Here is a 22,117-nt window from a genome sequence, read left to right on the forward strand (position 1 = left end):
GTTTGGTTTTGTTTTGTTTTTTGGGGTTTTTTTGTTTGTTTGTTTGTTTGTTGGTTGGTTGGTTGGTTTGGTTTTTTTTAATCTCTTGAAGCAGCAATCTGAGGAAGATACTCCCATGTCTTATCAGAAGATTGAGGTATCTGAGAAAGTTCTCTCTGTGGCTGTCTATAAAGTTAATTTTCTGCTCTGTGTTGGCTGCCATTGTATGCTGACAGTTTTTGTTTTCTGTTCTTATCAGAAACACCTCCCCCCCCCCCCCCCCCCAAGTATGTACAAGCATGGATAACTAGGAGTAGGAATCTAAGATGCTTCCCACAGCCTTAAGACACTCATAATGCACTGTGGCTAAAACTGAAACCCAGTGCATGTGGAAGGGCAGTTTTATCACAGTGATAAATTTGATGCATAAAAATATTCTAGTGTGTTCAGCTGCCTTTTCCTTCCAGTTATGGTTATGTATGTAGACACTGAAGAGCAGTCAAAATTTTGTCAGAGATGCTAATTATAGAGTGATGTTAGTATCCTTATTAATTTCAGCTATCTTAGAAAAGTGAAAAATTCCATACTTCTGTGTCAAGGACCATGAGACACCAGCTTGTGCAGTATTAGTTCTTTCTTTTAAAATGTATAAAGGTGTTAGCATATGCATGCTTTCTCTACATTAAATTAATCCGTTCTGACCTTTGTCATTTGGAAAGTGAGGGTGTGATTATGTGTGATAACAAAAAGAGCTTATTAAAAAAAAAAAAAAAAAAAAAAAAAAAAAAGAGGAAAGTGAACATAATACCCTGAAAGTATGAATAAAAAGAAGAGAACAAATTTATATTTTGTTCTAATTTCATGTATATTTACAGCGCTGTCAAATTATAGTAAATTAGATTGTGTGCTTCTCAACCACTTTCAATATGAATTAATTTCTAAAATTACCTCACTGTAAGTCATTTTACTCCTGGCAGCATTCACAACATTTTTATGAATAATATTTTTACCATATTGACATGATACAAATAGATTGATAAGTATCCCAAATGTGTATGTGTAAATAATAGAAAAAACCACAACAAAACAGAGGAAACAGAAATTAAAACAAAAGATAAACAAACACATATGGAAAAAAGAATAATATTGCATAGGGCTACTTACTATATACACCTTCTAAACCTTAGTTTTTTAATACAATATCTGTGGTTTTCCTACAAGTTTCAAAATGAGGTGGGGGGAGTTAGTGGTCTATTCTATGTGTTTTAGTCTGGATTTTATCTCCATTTTGAACTCTGTGCTGGTTATCCTACCATGCCACTTGTAAGATACTTCAAAAGAAGTAATTGTGGTTTTTTGTCGTTACAGCAATTGTGAACAGATCCATTCCTGATGTGTGTGCAACTTGTCACATTCATGCAACATGTCAGCAAAGTGGAGGAAAAAGTGTTTGTATCTGCAATTATGGATTTGTAGGCAATGGAAGAACCCATTGTCAAGGTAGGCTGCCTGTTTATAGAACAGAAAGAAACTGTAAATTCCTAAAATATTCTTTCTCAAGTAATTTTAATGAATTCTTTGAAGCGTGCAAAAAACTTTGTCATTTTCTGGTAGAATTTCCATTAGAAATATATATATTTGGGTTATTTTTCCTCACCAAAAGACTTCTACATATTCAGAAGTGTTATTTAACATTTTGTTACTGTGGCTGATATTGTCTTTCTAAGACAATATGTGCATCAAGAATAGTGTCAAATGCTGTGTCTCAGTGTCTGTAATAGCCTACCAGAGCTCAAAGGGGGTCATCCTTCACCAGTGATCTCCTCCTCGCCATCTCTTACCCTTCTTTCACAAAGCACTGGCAGCTGCTGGATCCTGCACAGAGCTCAGGTATCTCATAGCAGGAAAAACATGGAATCGTAGAATGCTTCAAGTTGGGAGGGACCCTATAAACCACACAGTTCCAACCCCCTTTGGCATAGCCAGGGACAACTTCCACAAGACCAAGTTGATTAGAGCTCCTTCCAAACTGGCCTTGAACATTTTCAGGGATGAGGCACTGGGGCATCCACAACTTCTCTGGACAACCTCTTCCAATGCCTTCCTATGCTCACAATGATGAATTTCTTCATAATACCAAATCTAAATCCATCCTCTCTCAGTTTAAAGCAATTCCCCCTTGTCCTAGCACTACAGGATGTTGTCCACAGTCCCTCTCCTGCTTTCTTGGAAGTCCTCTTTAGGTACTGGAAGGCCATAATAAGGACTCCTCAGAGCTTTCACTTTTCTAGACTGAGGAACCTCCAACCCCTTCAGCCAGCCCACAATAATGTTCATGAACTCCATTGGACTTGCCCCAGCAAGTCAATGTCCTTCTTATGTTGGGCACCCCAGGGCTGGATGCAGGGCTCCAGGTGGGGTCTCACCAGAGCAGAGCAGAGGGGCAGAATCCCCTCCCTCCCCTGCTGCCCACCCTGCTTTGGGTGCAGCCCAGGACACCTTTGGCTTTCTGGGCTGGGAGTGGCTTTCTGGCTGGGTCATGTCCAGCCTCTCATCCACCAGCAACCCCCAGTCCTTCTGGACAGGGCTGCTCTTGATCCATTCTCTACCCAGACCGTAGCTGTGCTTGGGATTGCCCCCACCCAGGTGTTCCATGAAGTGCTATAATCAGTGTGTGCCATAAGGAAGTGTAGAAGGAGAGATCAGGGCTCTCTGGTTTCAACAGCTCTTAGACTCATAGATCAGTTTAAGCTGTGTCACGAAACTGTATTCACATTCTCTTCCGGGAACAACAATTTCTGTTGCTCTCCAGCTTACTAGCAGTGTTTACATCCCATATTATTTATAAAGGAAATCAGTAAGGAGAAGTCTGGTTACTTGCGCATGAGTGAGGAGGTGAGGATACCCCCCCACTTTTCTTAACCTCTCTCTGATGTTTTTTGAATGTACTGACAGATAAAGATGAATGCCAGATTGGAGCCAGCAAGATCTGTGGAAATCATACACTGTGTCATAATACACATGGAAGTTTTTACTGTGTTTGCCTAGATGGATACCGAGCCTCCAACAACAACAAGACATTTATTCCCAATGATGGCACCAACTGTACAGGTAGACATCACAAAGAATGCTGAGCATGATAAATCCAGAACTTAATTTGCTACTGCACAATATATATATATTTAATATTTTTTCCCATTTCTGTAGAGCTTCTTTTCTGCCACTATGACAGAGAACTTTTAGTTGTCAATGTGCTTGTTTGATGTCCAGGTTCCTAATGGCTATGAAGTAATTTCATTTTGAACTCTGCTATGTTACAAATCACTGCTTCACAGTTTCATTCAAGCAATGATCTTTTCAGAAGAAGCAACAGCAACTAGATTAACAAAATAGGATACCTAAAATTCCCCCGACTGTCATTTTTGTGTTTAGTGTAGAATATTAGACAGTTCCTTGTTAGTGATGAACTGTTGTAACCATTCATGAGATGCCCAGATACAGGATTTTTCTGGAATTGTTTGAACAGCATTGGAAACTATTTGTCAAGTAAACCAGAAGTAATTCTAAAGACAGCTAGCTACAAAATTGCAACAGTCCTCTCTCCAGGTGCTTGAAGATGAGACAATGATACGTTCCTTTGTTTTTCTAGAAAAGCTATGAGAAGCTATGTAAAACTCTTTATGGAAGAGTTAAGCTTGGACTCCATATTAATTAATTAAAACAAAAAACCCTATTATGAAGCGCATCTACTTTTCTCTGAATTTTTAGATATAGATGAATGTGAGGAGTCAGGGCTGTGTGGTCACAATGCAAGATGTGTGAACACTGAAGGAAGCTACATGTGTTACTGCAATGATGGTTATAAATTAGAAACTGGAGAGCGTTCTTTTCATCCAGATGGAAACAGAGTTTCATGCAAAGGTGAGAATCTCTGGATGCTGTTTTTGCTTGCAGATAAAATCACAGGTTGCACCATAGTGTAGTGCCTGTTCTGACCTGTGCTTGTCCAGGGCAGAAACCCTGTTCCTGGACTTTGCTTGCTATATGTTTGGTTTTTTGTTTGTGGTGGTGGTGGTTTTTTTGGCTTTTTTCACCCCTTGTATTCAGCTTGTTCCAGTGATATCAGGATCCCAGAGTCAACATCAGGTATTCCTACAGGTTCTCAGCAATGCTTCAGATGTGCAGGGTGAGAGAAGCTTGATAATGTTATGAAAGTAATGTAGTTAGTTCCTGAGTAGAAAGGAAGTGTGTTGTAATCCAGTTGTTTATATAACCACACCACGTGAAGGGGAAGAGAAGAGAGACTAAGTAGCTGATAAGAAAGGTTAGATGAATGAAAAAAGCCTAGGGGAGAGGAATAATAAAAATTTACCTATTTATTACATCATGTGACTTCTGCATAAATAAATGGTTAAATATATGTTGCCATTTAAAAAAAAGACAACCCAACCAAAAACCAAGTTTCCAATTTGAAAATCTGTCTTTAGCGTCAGTTTCACAGATGCAAACTGCTAGCAGTGTAAACTGTAGATATCAGAGTATATAATGAACACAGGCATCCCAGGTGGAAGGAGCTGCCTAGATTATATTCAGCTTTTATTTCTTAATTATTGCCAGAACCATGAGCAAAGCTCACAGCCTGCAATTGCCCAGTTTTCTGACTGGAGTGCCCTGCTTTGTTTGCCAGAATTGCTGATAACTCTGCTTCTTATCTCACTGACTTGCCTCTCCATATTCTGTGGTGAAGTAGAGTGTCTGTACTAATTATGTTTCTTGGAGAGTTGCACAAGAGAACCCCATCCAAGCAGATGTGCTGGAGGAGTGGAGCTTTTGTATGCAGGCTATTTCAATAAGATGGAGGATTTGAGGTGCAGAACATTTCTTCTCAATTTATCTGCTGCAAAGTGCTTCAATTTTCCCTTGCACAGGAAAATAAAGCTGTGCACTGGGGCCTGAAATTTTCCTCTGATGCTGAAGTATCATTCAGCCATTGCTGTAATGAGACCTAGCCCATGCAAAGCACCATCACATTTCAGTGTCTCATCTTTGGTGTTGTGAAGGGCTCCAGCTGTATGTTAGTAAAGACGTAGCTCAGTAACTGCTTCCTTGTGTTCCTCCAACTGTTCCTGTCCTGTGGCCAGGACAATTCTTCAGATCTAATATCCTACTGCTTTGGCTACTCTCAAATTAATCAGATCAGGTGTATTTTGTGATGTGACCATCTAGTTCTGCTAATTTTAATCACAAGTGTTGTGATTTATGTACTGTGAGATCTTCCAACCCAGTCTCTTTGCAGAAATCGGATGTGGTTCCCCTCCTGAAATGAAGCATGGCTACATTGTGGGGAACTACAGCTTGCTACCAGGAAGTGCAGTCCACTATGAGTGTCAAGAGGGGTTTTACAGCAATGAAGGAAAGTCCTCATACTGCACTGCAAATGAAACTTGGGAACCTGCCACTTTAAGCTGTAAAGGTGAAGAGTCTCACATCTTTCTTAAATTCCTTACTAAGGGAGTTCATGCATGGGAGGTGTGTTGTGAAGATAATAGATTGTTTCCATTGAAGGAAATGTTTTTTAAGATTTGGTTATTTGCAGAAAAAGAAGAAAATAAAATGACATGTTGTTATTTAGCTTTTTATTTAGTGTAGTAACATTTTTTATGCTGGTTGCTGCATTTTTAAAGACACTGCAGTGTCTCCTTCTGCCTGTGAGCTGAGACCTAGAAAACAACTAGGTTTCTTTAGCCTTTAGCAGGAAAGGCTACTGAGTTGGAAGACATCACTGACCTCTCATGAAAACATCAATTTTCCTGACACCTTGTGAAGTTTTGTCTGGAGGTTTGCTGTAGATGCAAAAGAGAGGCATCATAGCGCTCCTTAGTGCTGGGTAGTCTTCATAATTTTAAGAGCATTTGTGCATGAATAAACTCTTCCACATCTCTGAAAAATTAAGTTTCCTATGACTGTCTTAAAAATGTGCACTTGGCTTTGGTGCTCTAATCCTTTATTCTCTGGCAATATTACTGCTTATGAGTGCATGATTCTTTTTGTGCTCTCTTGAATAGTTAGAAAGCCTTTGTATTAGTTAAATGATACTTGAAGTGCTAGCTAACAGAAGATACACTTTGTATAGCAATTCTACAGGGGAGGATTGTCATCCTGGAAATTGTCACTTAGTGAGGACAGTTCTTTCTTCCCCTGAAATGACAACAGTCCTATTGGTGTCCAATTCTTTCCCTTTCTCTCGTTTCATTTTTTCTTTATTTTTTTCTTTTTTTAAAAATGGATAGAAATGTATCATTTATGGGAAGTGAATCAATTAAAATAAGGGTGCTAAAACAAAGTTGCTGGGAAAAGCAAAATATTAACTATCACTAGAAATTCATAAGAAAGAAAAGATAAAACAATTATAAAACAATGCAAGTAACTAAAAGTTGTCCCATCCCCCTGTCCCCCCACCCCCCAAATAAATGAAGGACAATGAATTTGAAAACAAAAAGGGAGTGCCAAGAGTCTCAAATGGTCCCTAGTGAAAGATTGTGGAATGCAATTCTTGTGAGTTGTTGATATATTTGATTTTTGTTAACATTTTTCAGAATTTGCTTTTTTGGGAGATTTTTAAAATTTCTACTTTAAAATTAAAATTTTAAGATCAAACAGGTCAGGTCAGACTTTTCAGCACACCTGTTATGGTTAATTGAAATAAAATACATGATACACCACAGAACAGCCAGAAGTCTGAAATCTCAAACTCATTTCCTTCTTGTATTGCAGGCTCTTTTCCTGGTTTTTATTTAGGACTTCTCTTTCTTGTAAAACCAGCAAGGCTGATTTTTTTTTTAGTACTAGTAAATGTACCTTTAACAAATTCTTCGTATTTTTGCATGTGTGAGTGTGCTACTTGACTTCTTTGTTTAAGTGTTATGTAGACCCTTGCCTTAACAGGAAACTTCTGTATTGAATGTTGTAACCTTTTCTATGGCTTTGCATTTTTACAGTTTTTGTACAATTTTTAAAGTTTTGCTTTCTAAAGGCACTTTCTGCTCATCGGCCTTCCTTTGAGTGTTCCTCATTGCAAATGGTATAGAACCACCTTATCCAATGTAATCAGGTTTGTAAAAGCAGGAGAGTCTAAAGGTTCAGAAGAAAACCAGGACTTCTCTGTATATTAGCAGCTAGACTGAGGAGGGAGTCACAGATTTAGCATGTTGTTCTGAGAGAAAGACAGAAAAGTGTCCTTTTTTTTGGAAGCAGGTATTTGGAGTAGCTACAGCACTGTCAGTCATAGAGGAGATATTGCAGAGGATCTGAGGAAGTGTTGTATTAGTACAGAAGCAGGTTAGCTGGTAAAGGTGAAAGAAATACATACGTGAGTGCAGCTGTCATTGCTCCTGCTAGCTGGCTAACAGGTCTATCTTCCTCTTCCTTCATCTCCTCAGGTGTGGACTGTGGGGATCCACCTTCTATTTTGAATGCACATACAACATCTGTGAGTGGGACCACATACAGAAGTGAAGTTACTTACGATTGTATTCATGGTTACCTGATGGCAGGCGGCAGCCGCACTGCAATCTGCAATGCCAAAGGACAGTGGGATGGCCCTGATTTGGTGTGCAAAGGTAAATAAAGTCAGATTTGTTTAGCACAGATACCATTTAAGTCACTGCAATAAATATCAATCATCCTCTTTGGGCATTCTGTTTATACAGTCTTCTGGCATAGAAAGTTGTCACAAAACAAAAACCCTATATTGAACAGGGTTTCTTCTTTTCTGATCTGTGTTGCTAATGAAGTTCCAATAAATGATTAAAAGTTAACATTCCAAGAACATAATCCCAAATGTGTGTCAAGCATTGGGATTATCATGAGATGAAAATACAGCCTAAATTGCTGACATTTTTCCAGTTCAATATCCATTCTGCTTTTCTGATAGCAGTTGAAGCCACTATCAGGAATCAAACTGCTATTAGTTATTAACATACCTTCAAAATTCCTGTATTTGGACAGCTTGTATTTGAAAATTATGATTCCTCAAACATGCTGTTGCTATTTGTGACGAGTCATGTGTCTTATAGTGCTGTGATTTGGAAGAATGTATTCTAAAATGTTCCCCAATAAGATGAAACACAGAGGTACATTTCTAAAAAACTCTCCTGTTTTCTTTGTTAATCTGCGCTCATATTCTTAATTAGGAGATCTTAAAATAATTACACTCTTTAGTCGGTTTTCACATTTGCACACCTTCACTTTTCCATTTGTTGGGTAAGCAATATCTTTTTAGCTTTATCCAGCAGGATTATTAGTTTCATTAGTTATTGCAATCATATGTAGCAGTTTTTTGAATGCTCCATGTGTATCTTATAACCACTCTCTACTTTTAGAATGACCTTTAATATTCTTATTCTGTGTGATGAGTCTAAGTAGAAGGTTTGCAGTGTTGCTCAAGAATGTGTTTCTGCATTTCAGTCTGCTCACAAAATGGCCATGGGCAGGGTATCTGGAACAGCAGGAGTTCACAGCTTGTCACATACTGTCCTTCTATGAGTTAAGCACATGCTTGCATGCACATTAGTTATTCCAGGCTTGTTCTGATTTATAGAAGATAAATTCATACTCATTGGCATATGAAAAGGAAGGTAGTCATCATGTTGGATGTATTGCCCATTGAAACATGTATGTTTAAATTTTGCATAAAAGGTTGTGCAGATCATGATTCTATAAGCTTTGGTTTTTAATTCTTTGCTTTCCCTTTTTTAAAACAGAATTTCAGAATCACTTAAAATTATTGAATGGTTTTAAAAGAACTTGTTTGCTCCATATAAGTTTTAATGAGGTTAAGATTTTAATTCTTACAGTGTTTCCTTCTTATAACTGAAGTGGTGTAGAAACTTTAATTGGGGTATAATGTTCATTGTGATTGGAAAAGCAGATTTTACACTAAATAACACTGTTCTATTTTATCTTCACTTTTTATTCTGTTTTTTTCCTGTTTTTATTATGCTGCCCCCAAAACTTGAGCAAATTAATTCAATTATTAGTACATTATCCCAGCTTTCTAATTATCTGCAAAGTGGTTTACATAATCTATAAAAAATTCCCTCAGAATTGCTCATTCATATTGTCTGTAGCAGCATCTTTTTACTTGAATTAAATCTACTGACAAAGGAACATAACCTTCTCAGTGCTGTTCTTTTATGACACTCCTTGGACCATATGTCTTTTTAATATCACTGTTGTTAATGGTAGGCAAAATAAAGGAAAAAATAGCATGTGTAATATAAGAGAGTGTTGTGGGAAGATTGACTTATTCATTAAAAATTTGCTTAAAGACCCTAGCTCTCCATTTCTAATCAGGACACTTTATTTTATTTTATGGGTCATCTGGTAGGATAAATGCCCCACCCTGCTAAAAAGTCTCCAGCTACAAAATTCTGGGTTCTGATGAACTGGCCTGACTTCTAGAAATCTCTAAGAACTGTAAAAAAGTGAAGTGTAACTTCCTGGGACAGTTCATCCCTCATGTTTAACACTTTGATATGTCTTGTCTGTTTTCATTTCAAGGTTTTGTTTTCCTGTTTTCCTCTGTTCCAGAAATAGACTGTGGCAAACCTTGGCTGATTCCACACACAACAATGAGCTGGGACAACTCTACCACTCTGTGGAGCAGAGTGTACTATCATTGTAAAGAAGGATATTATTTCAAAGGAGACAGGAATTTTTCAGAATGCACAATAAATCAGTCATGGGAGAATATTACATACATATGTGAAGGTAAGTATTACCATATAAAGCTGCTGCTTGAATTGAAACTTAATTAGTTTGTTCCTGTTCTGAAGTTAGGAACAGGAGGAAAAATGAAGGTAAGAAATCCTCTTCTAATTTATGATGTAGGGAATATGGTGGTACTTTTGGATGGAAAGGTAACAGAAGAGAGTAGCTTCTACTACAGCAGCTTCTACTGGATGTCACATTTCTTTCTATAGCTGTCTTGTTTTCTACCTCAAACAGAAAGACTAATGTGTTTTTTATTTTTTAAAAATGAATTTTATTGCTTCACTGAGAGCCTTCAACTTTAGAAGCCCATGGACTGTCACCAGAAGGGCAGAAGGCATTTAACATTAACAATTTTCTTGTGAATCTAATACTGTAAAGTGCACTCCAGTGAAAGTAGTGGCAAATGAATTCAAAGCCCTTTATCTCTCCCTCTCTCTCTCTCCCTCTCTCTCATTGTTTTGTTTTCTGTTCTTTTCTTGTAATGACCAAAGCAAAATTTTTTCATGATTGCCTTTCCAGCCTAGATCTATTTGTCTGAATTTCATTCCAGAATTATTTTTTATTGAAGAATGAGTCCTGAGAAGGCAGATGTGTAATAAAGGTGGCGTCATGCTTGTGCTTGAAAACAGGATGTACTGACATTTTATTAACAGCAACAACTAGCAGATGTTTTGGACTATGACCATTGTGCTCTTTAGTGTTCTTCTGTGTCCTAAAAAGGAGTTGTCTGCCACTGTCTATCTCTAGTTCTTAAGTAGCAGTGGTGTCTTTTGCAGAAGATAGTGTTCATTTAACTTCGAAAAATCTTCATGGTTTTCAAAAGGACTAGAAATATGTTCTTGACTGCTTCACACAGTTACTGCATGAGGCCTCTCTTCCCTCACTTGACTTCTTGAGTATCTACTGTGAGTGTAAAACATGTGACATCAAGTATAATGAGTGTGCAGAAAAGCAATTCTCTCAGCTGTTAAAGTGCGCAAGTGAAACTGCTGTTGTCAGAAGTCATGATTCATATTCCATTCAGGAAACTCACAGGACTGTATTTTGTGAATTGATTTTGAAGCCAACATTGTGTAAGTTAGTCTGTCAGTCTTTGCAGTGCCAGGAGTTGTCTTGAGTGCTCTGAAGCTTTGAAGGGCCTGAACCTGCAGTCTACACTCATAGGATTTCAGCAAGAGCTTTGCCAGATTCCAGCACTAGCTGCTGGATCAGTGGGCCAAAAAATTGAGTTATGGTCAAATGGAACAGTAAGGAAGGGTTACAAAAATAGCCTAACTAGTCCAGACTCCTTTAAAAAAATAATTATCAACAGGAAATTGGTACAAAATCTTACATGTTCTTGACTTCTATATTTTTCATATTCACTAGAGGCAACAAATTGCTTTAAAATTAAGAGAAATTTCTGTTTGTGCAGTGATGTCTTTGAGATTTACGTGCTCTTAATGTTGTGTGTATATTTAACCAGTAATGCCCATGAAAATGAGAGAAAGTTATGTACCATTCCGAAATAATTTATGATAGACATTGGAAAACCAATTGTCTTTTCATCCTGAAAAATTCCGTTAGAAATAAGGCAGTTAAGAGAACATCTGCAGAAAATTCTCCTTGACAATAATTTCTTCATTTCGTAAGAAGTGATTGCTATGAATGCCTTTTATTTGCATTTTTGGTGCACTGTCTGTTGGGATATATGGTACATATATATGTGTGTGTATATACAAGTACTTTTCTAATAGCTAGTTTCTGCATTAAAAATGTCTTTACAAAGTTAATTTTACTTGTGATGCTGATTGGTTTAAGCCATCAGAAAGGCAAGGCAATAGTAAGCTGATTACAGTTTTTTACCAACCTCAGATTTATACACATAAAATGAGGCGAATGAAGTGCAGAGAACAGACCAGTAATTTTAATACCTGGTGTCTAGTGTGCTCAGTGTGTGAACCTGGACAGTTTGTGTAGCTGGTCCTCATAGAACTTCTTTCCCTGTGAAGTAGAAATGCTTGATTTCCCAGAATCTAAGAACAGCTAGTGTTGGAAGGACCTCTGGACATCATCCAGTCCAAGCTCCCTGCCAAGGCAGGGTCACCTAGAACAAGTGACACAGAAACAAGTCCAAGTGGGTTTGGAATGTCTTCATGCCTCCCTGAGCAGCCTGTTCCAGTGCTCTGCCACCCTCAGTGTAAAGAAGCTTTTCCTTATGTTGAGGTGGAACTGCTTGTGTTTTAGTTTATGGCCATTGCTCCTTATTCTGTCTCTGGCCACCACTGAAGAGTCTGGCACTATCATCTTGGCACCTGTCTTTGAGATATTTTCATTTATTTCATTGCAAAAATGTGGTCTGTATTAGTAGCAAGTGGCGTTTGCAACATCATTTGTCACTTACAGAAATGAACAGGCCAAAATATACAAAAAAATCTAATACTTGGGCTTTTTCTTTCTGCTAAATTTCTTGTATGTGTGGGGATAGGTGGCAAGAGCTCTGTGAATGAACACGCATGTGTGGATTCTCTTTTAGCTATCTGCTGAAGATAAATAGTAGAATAGATCTGATTCTGTCTGCTTTCTGGTAAAAAAATTGATATCTTTGAATTTCTTGGCATAATTTCTCCCCCTCCAACACTCACTGGTGTTGTGGAAACACTGCTTTTTTTTTTTTTTTTTTTTTTTTTTTTTTTTTTTTTTTTTTTTCATTCTACCATTTGTGTTGTGTTTACCAGCACCTATCTTTCCTGGCTGCCAACAGACAGATTTGCATCTCTCTATCCTCTCCCAAATCTGCCTTTCTGTATTTGACTCCTCCAGGGTTTTTTTTCACCTCTGTTTGCCAGGTATTTATTTGCATGTTGTTTTTAGGACACTTTCTCTTGGATGGGAAAAAGATTGTGAAGATAACCTGAAGGTCAGTGGGGTAGCAGTGAACTGCACTCACCTTGCTTAATCACAAGTTAAAATTTATAGTGCTGAGATACAGGCAAATGGAGGGTCTCTGTTTCTCCCATCTTATTTGTGAGTTTAAGCTGTTGATCAAAATCAGATACATCTAGGACCTGGATGCTACTTTCTGCTACTGTGTGTTTCTCAAAGCAAGTTTCCAAGCTCTGTAAGTCACTGGCACAGTTACATTTCACAGTAGAATGAACGTTTCAAAGAAACTGTCTCCCTCTAGTTGCAGAATATTTGTTTCAGAGAAACCTTTGTGCTGTTATAGGATATTATGTGTATGCTACTGGGATTAATGTTAAACCAAGCCCTTTCTGTATATTTGGTTGTCCAAACAAGGATTGTGTGATCAGTAAGAATAATGGAGAAAAAGCAGTCTCCTCAGAAAGCTGAAGACTTTGTTGTGGTAATTACTCTGTACAGGTTTTCATGCTCTTTCACTCACATCTATTTAAAGTGGAAACTTTTGAGAAAAGATCTGCCAGCTATTCTGTGAATTTATGGTCATTGCCTGGTGGCCTTGCCCTCAAAGTTCAGAAGGCATAACAAAAAAATAGATGTAGTTATGGAAAAAAAAAATGCTACTAGTTGTGCCTTCTTCCTTCCAAGGAGGCCAATGTGTAAGATTTCTTTCCTTGTCTAAATACCCAGCACAATACCTTTTGTTGTTTGCTGCTTTATTTTCTTTTTTTTTTAGCTGTATTTTATGAACTCATGAGTCAAGTTCCAGATTTTCTTGCTGAGAAGTCTTGCAGATTACTCCCGCTCTTGTCCCCCCCACCTCCTTATGCATTTTAATTCAGATCTCGTGGATATGAAAACATTTTCCCTCTGTCTGTAAGTTCTTCTTGCTATCCACTCTTTTAATAAAACTGTGTCTGATTTAAAGAATACAACAACTGAACATAATCTTTTGGTTGTGTTGATAGAGAAGGCTTTGAGGCAGTACTATTAAACAGATAACCATAAAAATAAGCACCACTTCAATACAGTTAACCACACAGGTGTTTGTAAGAAATTTGCTTTAGAGAACATGCAGATTAATCTCTTTCTTTTGTCCTGGAAACATGGAAGTTTTCAACAGCATTTCCATATACAATGAATGTGGAACATAAGACTTAAAATTAGTTGGGAAATTAACTGGTCTAGTGAGTGAGGCATCTGTTTGTTGAATATATGGTGAGGGAGATTATGTTATAAAACAGTTTTATGTTGGTTCTAATAATCAAAGAAAAAGAAAGAAAAAGTGCTGCAAAATACATTAACACTTACATTGTACTTCTAATTAGCTGCCTAAGTATAAAATGCTAGAAATGCTAGAAAATCTTAATGCACTGATTTATTTTAGTGACATCTTGATGCCCATATGCTACAAGGGGGCCCCTGTGAGACGGTAATGAAATTTATATACAAAGGAAGAGTGTCCTGACCTGTACTTGCTTTTTCAGCAGAACAGTACACAAACTATTTTGTGAATATTCCCTAAAGAGTCTACTAATGCTGTCCTATAAATACCTTTCAATTTTTCAGCAGCTACTAAGTGTTTTTCAGCTTAGAATCTATATCAGGTTGGATTTGTATGACCTTGGTCATGTACTGAATGTAATAAGAAAATGTGGTAGTAGGGCAAAGGAATGACAATTTGAAGGATCGTGAAGGAAAGGAGTAAGTATGTTCACTGTTGACCTGAGCTGTGACCAGGAGCTTTGTTTTTAGCTTTGCGAGAATGTTATCTTGTCATGTGAGAGCAGCTGCACTGTGTCTAATGGCAGTAGTGGAGAGCTGCTGGAAAAAAAGAGTGGATGAGCTGATCTTCCTAGCTGTGCTTTGTCTCTGAGAAAGAGAGCTGTGCTTTGTCTCTTTGTCTCTGCTCTTGTAAGTGTGTAGATTAACAGAGATGTGTTGAGGGATGTATCTCTGGTTGCTACAACTGTACTTCCTACACGCTTGGTTCTATGGCCTCCATTGTTTTAATCTAGTGTTTGTTTTGAAAACTGTTCTGCTATGTTATTTAATTTTATTTATTCTACAATAAGAAAAAATGTCAACACCTTTTAAAAAGCAACTCAAGTAAATAATGAACCAAAACATTCATTCAGCTACAAATAAACTTTCTCCAGTCTAACACAGAAGCTTTCTTAAAAGTTCCTTGGGTCAGTTTATGTAATGCTGGCTGTATGTTTAAAGACTTTGCAGTCTTTAGCTCAGGACATGCTTCTTCAATTAGCCTGTTATTTTAAGTTTAGGAGCCAACACAATTAAGAGAAAGCTTCCTACCTAACATATACTCACCTTCTTTGGTTTTTTCCTGTTTGGACAAAAAAGCAAAGCAAAAAAAAATCCCAAGACCAAGGCACAGAAAAAGTAAGAAATAAGTAATTGCTCCAAACATAAAACTTGCATGAGAAGTAATGATTTTCTTTCTATGCTCATGTTTTTGGTCACAGAGGAAGAATTATTCAGTAATTTATCCATATTCAATGAAACATGTGTGAAGTGGCAAAGCAAAACTGGAAGACTGGGAGTGCAGAAAATGTACACAGTAAGTAATAATGGAAGTATTTGAGATTGGGAGTAACTTTGTCCTAGTTATATCTGCTGATTCAGCAGTGGATATTTGTTTTGTGGGTTTTGTTTGTATGGTAGTTTGTCTTGATCTTCCCAGTGGAACACCTAGAAACCTAGAAGCGACTGGCTGGGCTAGGAAACAAGAAAATTCCTGTCCTAAAGGTAGGTGAAAAACTCAAAAGCTTCAGGATCTCATTCCAATAAATCACCTAAATGCCTACTTGAATCTGTAAGAGGTTACAGCTTAAGTTTACGCTTTAGTGAAGTTCCATTGAAGAGCTCAAAATCACACTGCCACAGAAAGCACTGCAAAACTTGGACTCTGTCCCTGTCTCTGTCAAGTATCTCAACTGAACTGTGTATCATTTGCAGGTACTAGATATAACATGCTTTAGAAATGCAAGGTATATTGAAATACTGTGCCTTGCTCAAAAGGTTCAGCTAAGGTAAATCTGAACATTTTAGAACCATCTTTCTTGGAATTGAAAACAACCTTTATAACTGTTTTTTGTTGTTGTTTGTTTGTTTTTTACATGAGCATAAGAATAAAAATTAAGGCATAAATTCACAGAAACAAAGCAAATAGTTTGGTCAGTGTTATTGAAAGCCAAAACAACATGATAAGAATTCCCATGTTTTCACAATAACATCCCAAGAAAGGGGTTTTTTGTGTGTGTGTGTGTTGCTTGGTTTAGGTTTTTTTTCCTTTTTTCACTATGTCCAAGTAAGGAAAAAAATTAAATGGATTATTTGATTCCAGGGTAAGTACATTAATGTGGACAATATTTCAAGGTTGGGTAATAATTTTGGAAAACAACCCATCTTTCTCCTCCTATGTTACAACCAAAATATTTTTAGTTTGTGTACTTTTATTGAGCTCTGCTGAAATGGAAAACACAGCTTCCCAGTCACCCTAACAAATCAAACCTGGTTTTTATGTAGCCAGTGGTAACTTCTAAGCTGTGGATCTCTGGTGTAATGTGCTCAGTGCACATTCTTTTCCTGAATTCAGCCATTTGAAAGACACTTCAGAATAGCCAGAGAAGGTGAGCTTTGTCCCTTCATGTCATACAAGCAACAGATTTCTTTTTCATTACACTGGGACAATCTTAGACAAGCTTGTCTTTTACTGTTGTTTGGCTTTCCGTCTCACTGTTGCTTCTGTGGGGCAAGGGGGAGAAACTAGCAAAAGGGAAAGAAAGTAACAAGTAGATGTAGTTTCTATCTGTGTGCTGTAAACAATAAACAATATTTGCTTACACCTTGCTGCTTGAGTTGGAGATTTTTGTAGGGTCCAAAATAGATTAAGTTCCTAATAGATTGGATTAGATTCCATATTAGATTCCTTCTATCTGCTGTGGAAAATATGAAAAAAAAGGAATAATTTTAACAGCCAGAATAAATAAAGATACAGTTTATTAACACATCTCATAGGTAGTCAAAACCCTATATATTTTCCTTGAACTGATACTCTAAACCAGATGTAATCCCATTAAGAACCAGTAGTATTAAATAAGCCAGTATTCTGACTTTTGGAGAGCCACAACAAATTGCACAATTGTCTTTGTTCCAATAGTTTCATATACTGGGCCAAAGATTGGATGAGAAGATATTCTCAGAAGATGTGATATTTAATATCAGTACAAGTGAAGATAATCCAAAGGTGTGTTTAGATCTGAACTCTGGAAGTAACTACTTGGTGAATATAACTACCATTTCTTCCACAAACATCACCGTCTCGGTTACAGTAGCAATTCAAACAAAGGGTAGGTTGTATTTTGTATTCTATGCGCTTATAAAAGAACTTACTGTGCTGCAGAGTTCACTGATTTGAGTTCAGCAGACAGGAAAAGGGGCTGTTTCCTAGACTTCATAATTCTTTAAGCTGACTACATGCATGTAGCCACTGTCAGCATCCTCTTTTTCTGCAAGATGTTTTTCTTTCTGCTCAATTGCCTCATTGACATTGAGCAAGGAGAGCAGTGGCAAGCGCCCTTCAGAAAGATTTAGCAAATTTGCTTTTTCAGGATTTGCCTTCTGGCTGAGGCAGGATTGGTACAGCATTTTGGTCCATGGTACAGTGCCTACTGGTTTCCATTTTTTGCCTTTTACTAATCTCAGTGGTATGAGTATTACAGACAATGCTCCTATGTTTATCAATGATTAACAGGGTTCTGGCAGATATCAATTCTTGTTCTTCCGTAACTGTAATCATGTTCTAACAGTGGATTTCTGTAGTATTTTAGCCATGGAGACTTTAGGCTTGCCTTCTGACATACTAATTCTGGTAAGACAGACCTTGAGAAATAATTGCTTTGGAATCCACAAAAATGCTTTTGCTCACATGCTTTTTCCTAAAGGGCATCAACTATGACAAATGGTTCTGTGATAATTTTATTTACATCAGGACGCCTGAACCCCTGATCTTTCTGTCCTTATAACCTTCTAGGCGTAGACAAGTAAATGGTGTATTGGATTTCCTGAACAGCATGCTTAGGTTTTTCCAAAAGCCAATTTCTCTGGAAAATGATCATGCTTTACTTATCTTGTTTGTTCATTCAAAAAGAAATTATAACATACCTCTCTGTTTCAGAAGAGAATGAAATTTAAAACTTTTAAAAAAAATTTATTCTCAGCTACTCATATTCAATTAAGTTGAAAGAGAGGAAGTTTTTTAAATAAGTTGATCTCTTTTTTAATTGTCTGTACAGTAAAGGAAGCTTTCAATAACGTGTTAATTTTTAATGATACCTGCCTGAAATGGAGGAGAAATGTCAGAGGAACTGATGTGGAAGACAGATACTCAGTAAGTGACAATCTATATTTTGAATCTAGAAAGTAATTTTTATGAATCAAAACCCTAATTTTTCAAACACTCACTGCTAGCAGTGCTCCTCATTATAATAATGTCTCATAAAACCCCAAAAGATTATCTGGCATAGCAGCCAAAGACTATGCTCTCTTGCAGTCCCCTGTTTCTTGCTTCTTTTTCCTCTATTTAACTTTTTATTTGCTCTCCTCATCTGTATTTCAAGTTGCCTATGTTCAGGCAAACAACTCACACAACTATATTCCACTGAGTCAGTTCTCTTTGACTTGTGGTATGACTTAGTCTACCCTTATCCCAACAGGGAATTTCTACATGAAATACTTCTGCCAGGTCTCTTGAGCACCTGCTGTTGTCTCAAGTTTCCCTGTGCCAGAAGGCACCAAGGGATTATCTCAAAGCACATGATCTACTTAAAGGAAATTTAATGTACAATTAATATCCAGCAAGCATTTTAGTTTTCATTAACAGAGAAATAATTTGATCAGGAGAGGCCATAAGTTAGTGACTTCATGATCATTTCAGTCATCAGCAGTAAAACACAAAATCCTACTGAAACAAAGAAAAAGAACCCATGAGCCTGTAAATTTCCCTGGAAATACAGATGTCTGTAGACAGATCCCAGAGTGTAGTTAGCATTTTGACAGGGGTCAAAATAACTTGATTTTGTTTCGATCCTCAGGGTGAAACTGAAGAGGTGTTCATGTGGGTTTACTTTTATAATTCACCAGGAGGGTGTACTTCAATGAAAGTGAACTGTTACTGGAAGCCTATATGTTAGCAGAAAATATGGTCTAAGAGAAATTAATAAAAAAAAGGGCAGACTAGGAGGAGATGTGAAAGACCCTGGAAAATATCAGATCTGATCAAGACGGATCAAATTTTGGAAGCATTGGAATTTGAGTAACTATCATTGCCAACAGTTCTGATACATTGTATGCAGTGGTCTCTTTTGCTATTTCTTCTCATTAAGAGTGTGAGATGGCTGAATGCAAGTAATGTATTCTAACATTTCAATTTTCGTTCTGTTATTGTTTGGTTACAGTTTCATGTGCAAGGCCAGCGTTGGTATCAGAAGAACTTCTTTCATGAAATGACCTTTGAACTTACCACACACAAGCAAGCTCCTGAAGTCTGTTTAGATTTGCAACCAGGCACCAATTATTCTGTTAATATTTCCATGGTAGCTTTGAATTTTTCACTGCTTGTTTCTATGACAACACAAATTACAGGTAGGTTTTGCCATTTATTTTATATATTTACAAAAGCACCAAGTGGATGTAAGAGACTCAAGTGAATCTGCATTTTTGATCTCAGTGTTGTGTGGTGGGTTGCCAAAGGATTTTTTCCATGCTCAAAATTGTTCATTGTAGAGTTCAGAGGCAGAAGGGGGAGACAAATTGAGATGTGGAGTGTTATTGTGTCGTTTTGGGACATCAGGGAAAAGATAAATTGGTGGGTTGGACTGGTATCTAGGGTAGCTGAGTTAAATTCTCTGCCCTGTTAGAAGCTAAGTCACTTTTAAAGAAAAAGTTCTCTCCACAGTGGAGTTAATAGCTCAACTGCACTTTGTATGGGTATTTGTGACAACATGAAAAGTCTGCAAGAATCCAAAGTAGAGTATGGAAATCTGCAAGTACCTCATACTGATGCTTTTGCGTCTAGTTGTCAGAGTACAAAACACAAAAGACATTTGAGCAAATAAACTTCTGAAGGAAGAGCCTCAGCATCACAATTTAGCAAGATATATGTCACTAAAATGCCATGATGAGAAGAATCTTACAGGTCTTGTTTTGTTTAGAACAGTTTCCACCATCCCTGTACTGTCAGACTCTCTGTATTAGGTGAAGTGCAGTGCAGTGTTTGATGATGGTATCATTCTTCCTGTCAGGGACACAAATTATAATAGGTAAGAAATATGAAAGCTCTCTGAGTGTCTCTAACTCTGTTCAACCACTAGATGGAATCAATTCTCTTCTGACTGCTTAGGAAGAGCTGGAGATTTGTGTTTGAAATGGATAGTATTGTTGTATTTTCAATAGTAAATCTGACGGTTTTAAGCTTCATGAAAGGTAAAACATGTCTTGTTTTTTAAAGCTTGTTTAAGATATGCAATGACCTGTTTGTTTCCTTTTTTTAAAATTAAAGTACAGTAATGATTTGGTAATTCCTTTTCACAAGTTTCCTAATTGTCACTCAGAAGTAGTACCCATGTGTTCATGAATATATGTGTCTTTGTAAAAAAAGCTAGTAAGATATATCAGAATTTTGTTAATAGAGGTAATTTTTGAATACACACTCAGAGAAAAGGAAAAGCTCTTCACACTCTCTTCCTGTGGTATTTCCTCAGTTCTGCAGGATTGCATCAGGTCACTTACTCAGCAGAGCTCTAGAGAACACTTTGCAGCAGGTGCTGTGTGAAATGATATTTGTGTCTTGGAAGCTGGCATATTTTCCTCTCTGCTGAGTTAGTGCTTAACAAATGCACATGCATAGCCCCAGTAAAGGTCTTTGCATAAAAATCAGGTCGTTTCCATTTTGAAAGAAGATTTTACTACACAAGCCCATTTATACCTGGTAGTTACCTTATTCAATAAGAAACAAAAGGTAGGTGTTGCTCTGTCATATTAGGAGTCTTTATCTAAAACTTAATGTGGAAACACTTCTTATTTTTTGACTTCCATTGAAAAAAAATAAAAGTGTATTTTTTAAGTTTTTGCAGAAACTGCAGAAAATTAAAAAGCCTATAATGATCTTGTTGCAAAACTTGCCAAATAATGAAATTTAAATAAGATTAATTGCGTTGCTATCTCATCTAAGATGAAAAGGATCCAGCTGAAATAATTCTTTGGGCAGTGCTGCTTTGACTTCTGTGTCTTTTGTCTTGGAATTGCATTACCCATGGAAGCAGCTTAATTTATATAAAAACTATAATTTAAGAGGAGATGTATAATTTTCATTTTCATTTGTCCAGTTATTTTATAATCATGTATGTATTTTCCATGGTGGATGGAATTATCTCAATTTATCTGTCAAATTAATTCTGAAAAGTTGCTTTATTAGCTCTGGTGGTTTTCTACCTAAACAGTATTGTAAAAATACAAGATATGTCTTAAGCACAGAAGTTCTAGGTAAACTGAGATTTACTAAAGTATTTTACTGATTATGTTCTCATGGGTTGTTTAAGGTTTGATATGCCATCCTTTAAGAGGTACATGATAAGCTGGTCTGTTTCCACAGCAGGAAGGGCAAATCCAGATATTGGGTCTCTTTTACTTCTCCAAACCTTCCACATTTTGAGAGTTTGGAAAATCTTAACTGTGGAGTTTTGAATAGTGTGAAGAGACATATCCCAGACAATTGGATGATCACTGCCTTACAGACCTAATTTCCTGACAAGGATAGTGCTTGTGTAAATTTTTCCAACTGTTGCAGAATACAATAAGTATGTAAATGCTAGCAATAAGTTTGGGTGTTTTTTTAAAAAATGAGATTTATGAATGCATGTTATGCAAGTTACTTCTGTTTCCTGAATACCTATATCTATGTCTATATTAATCCTGAATGAGGATGTGTTATATCCATATTATTTCTAAAGATAAAAAGCAAGAACTTGGACCTAAAAGCCTGTTTTTCTCCCTGGCAAGTAGCATCCTCTAAAAAAATAGTTCAGTGCTGAGCACAAAGTTTGTTTTCCCTGTCATCTTGTGGATCTTAAATACAGTCTAGCAAATGCTTCATGGATCATTGTAACAGGCATCTTGCACAGTCTTTTATGTTGTCTTAACTTATTTTAAAGAAACTTTCAGCACTTGTCTACTGGAAATAGGAAATGCAGTCAATTATCAAAAATTAGTAGGCAGTGATTATATTGTAGCTGTAAAAAGATGGTAGCAAGATTGTCTTTTATGCAAGGAATCTTGTGTCCCTTTCCAGAGAAGGAAAGGAATGTCTTGTGATTGTATTTGTGATTATACTACTTACACATGTCTCTATTCATTTTTCTTTTGGAATATCATTTATTAAGGC

General features: G+C 36.9%; 1 protein-coding gene across 3 annotated transcripts in view; it reads left to right on the top strand.

The window, feature by feature from the left end:
* The window catches only part of SUSD1 (sushi domain containing 1), a 41,777-nt gene that overhangs the window by 864 nt on the left and 18,796 nt on the right, over nucleotides 1-22,117 (top strand). For 2 of the 3 annotated variants that reach the window (XM_063422601.1, XM_063422603.1), the window contains exons 2-11: nucleotides 1,348-1,479; nucleotides 2,935-3,090; nucleotides 3,748-3,900; nucleotides 5,276-5,452; nucleotides 7,419-7,598; nucleotides 9,571-9,750; nucleotides 15,141-15,235; nucleotides 16,838-17,027; nucleotides 17,973-18,067; nucleotides 19,134-19,320. In XM_063422601.1, coding sequence (XP_063278671.1) covers nucleotides 1,348-1,479; nucleotides 2,935-3,090; nucleotides 3,748-3,900; nucleotides 5,276-5,452; nucleotides 7,419-7,598; nucleotides 9,571-9,750; nucleotides 15,141-15,235; nucleotides 16,838-17,027; nucleotides 17,973-18,067; nucleotides 19,134-19,320 — 1,545 coding nt within the window. The remainder of the gene's footprint in view (nucleotides 1-1,347; nucleotides 1,480-2,934; nucleotides 3,091-3,747; nucleotides 3,901-5,275; nucleotides 5,453-7,418; nucleotides 7,599-9,570; nucleotides 9,751-15,140; nucleotides 15,236-16,837; nucleotides 17,028-17,972; nucleotides 18,068-19,133; nucleotides 19,321-22,117) is intronic. The other variant, XM_063422602.1, reaches the window with a different exon arrangement.

This window comes from Prinia subflava, chromosome Z (genome assembly GCF_021018805.1).
Source record: "Prinia subflava isolate CZ2003 ecotype Zambia chromosome Z, Cam_Psub_1.2, whole genome shotgun sequence".
Taxonomy (NCBI): domain Eukaryota; kingdom Metazoa; phylum Chordata; class Aves; order Passeriformes; family Cisticolidae; genus Prinia; species Prinia subflava.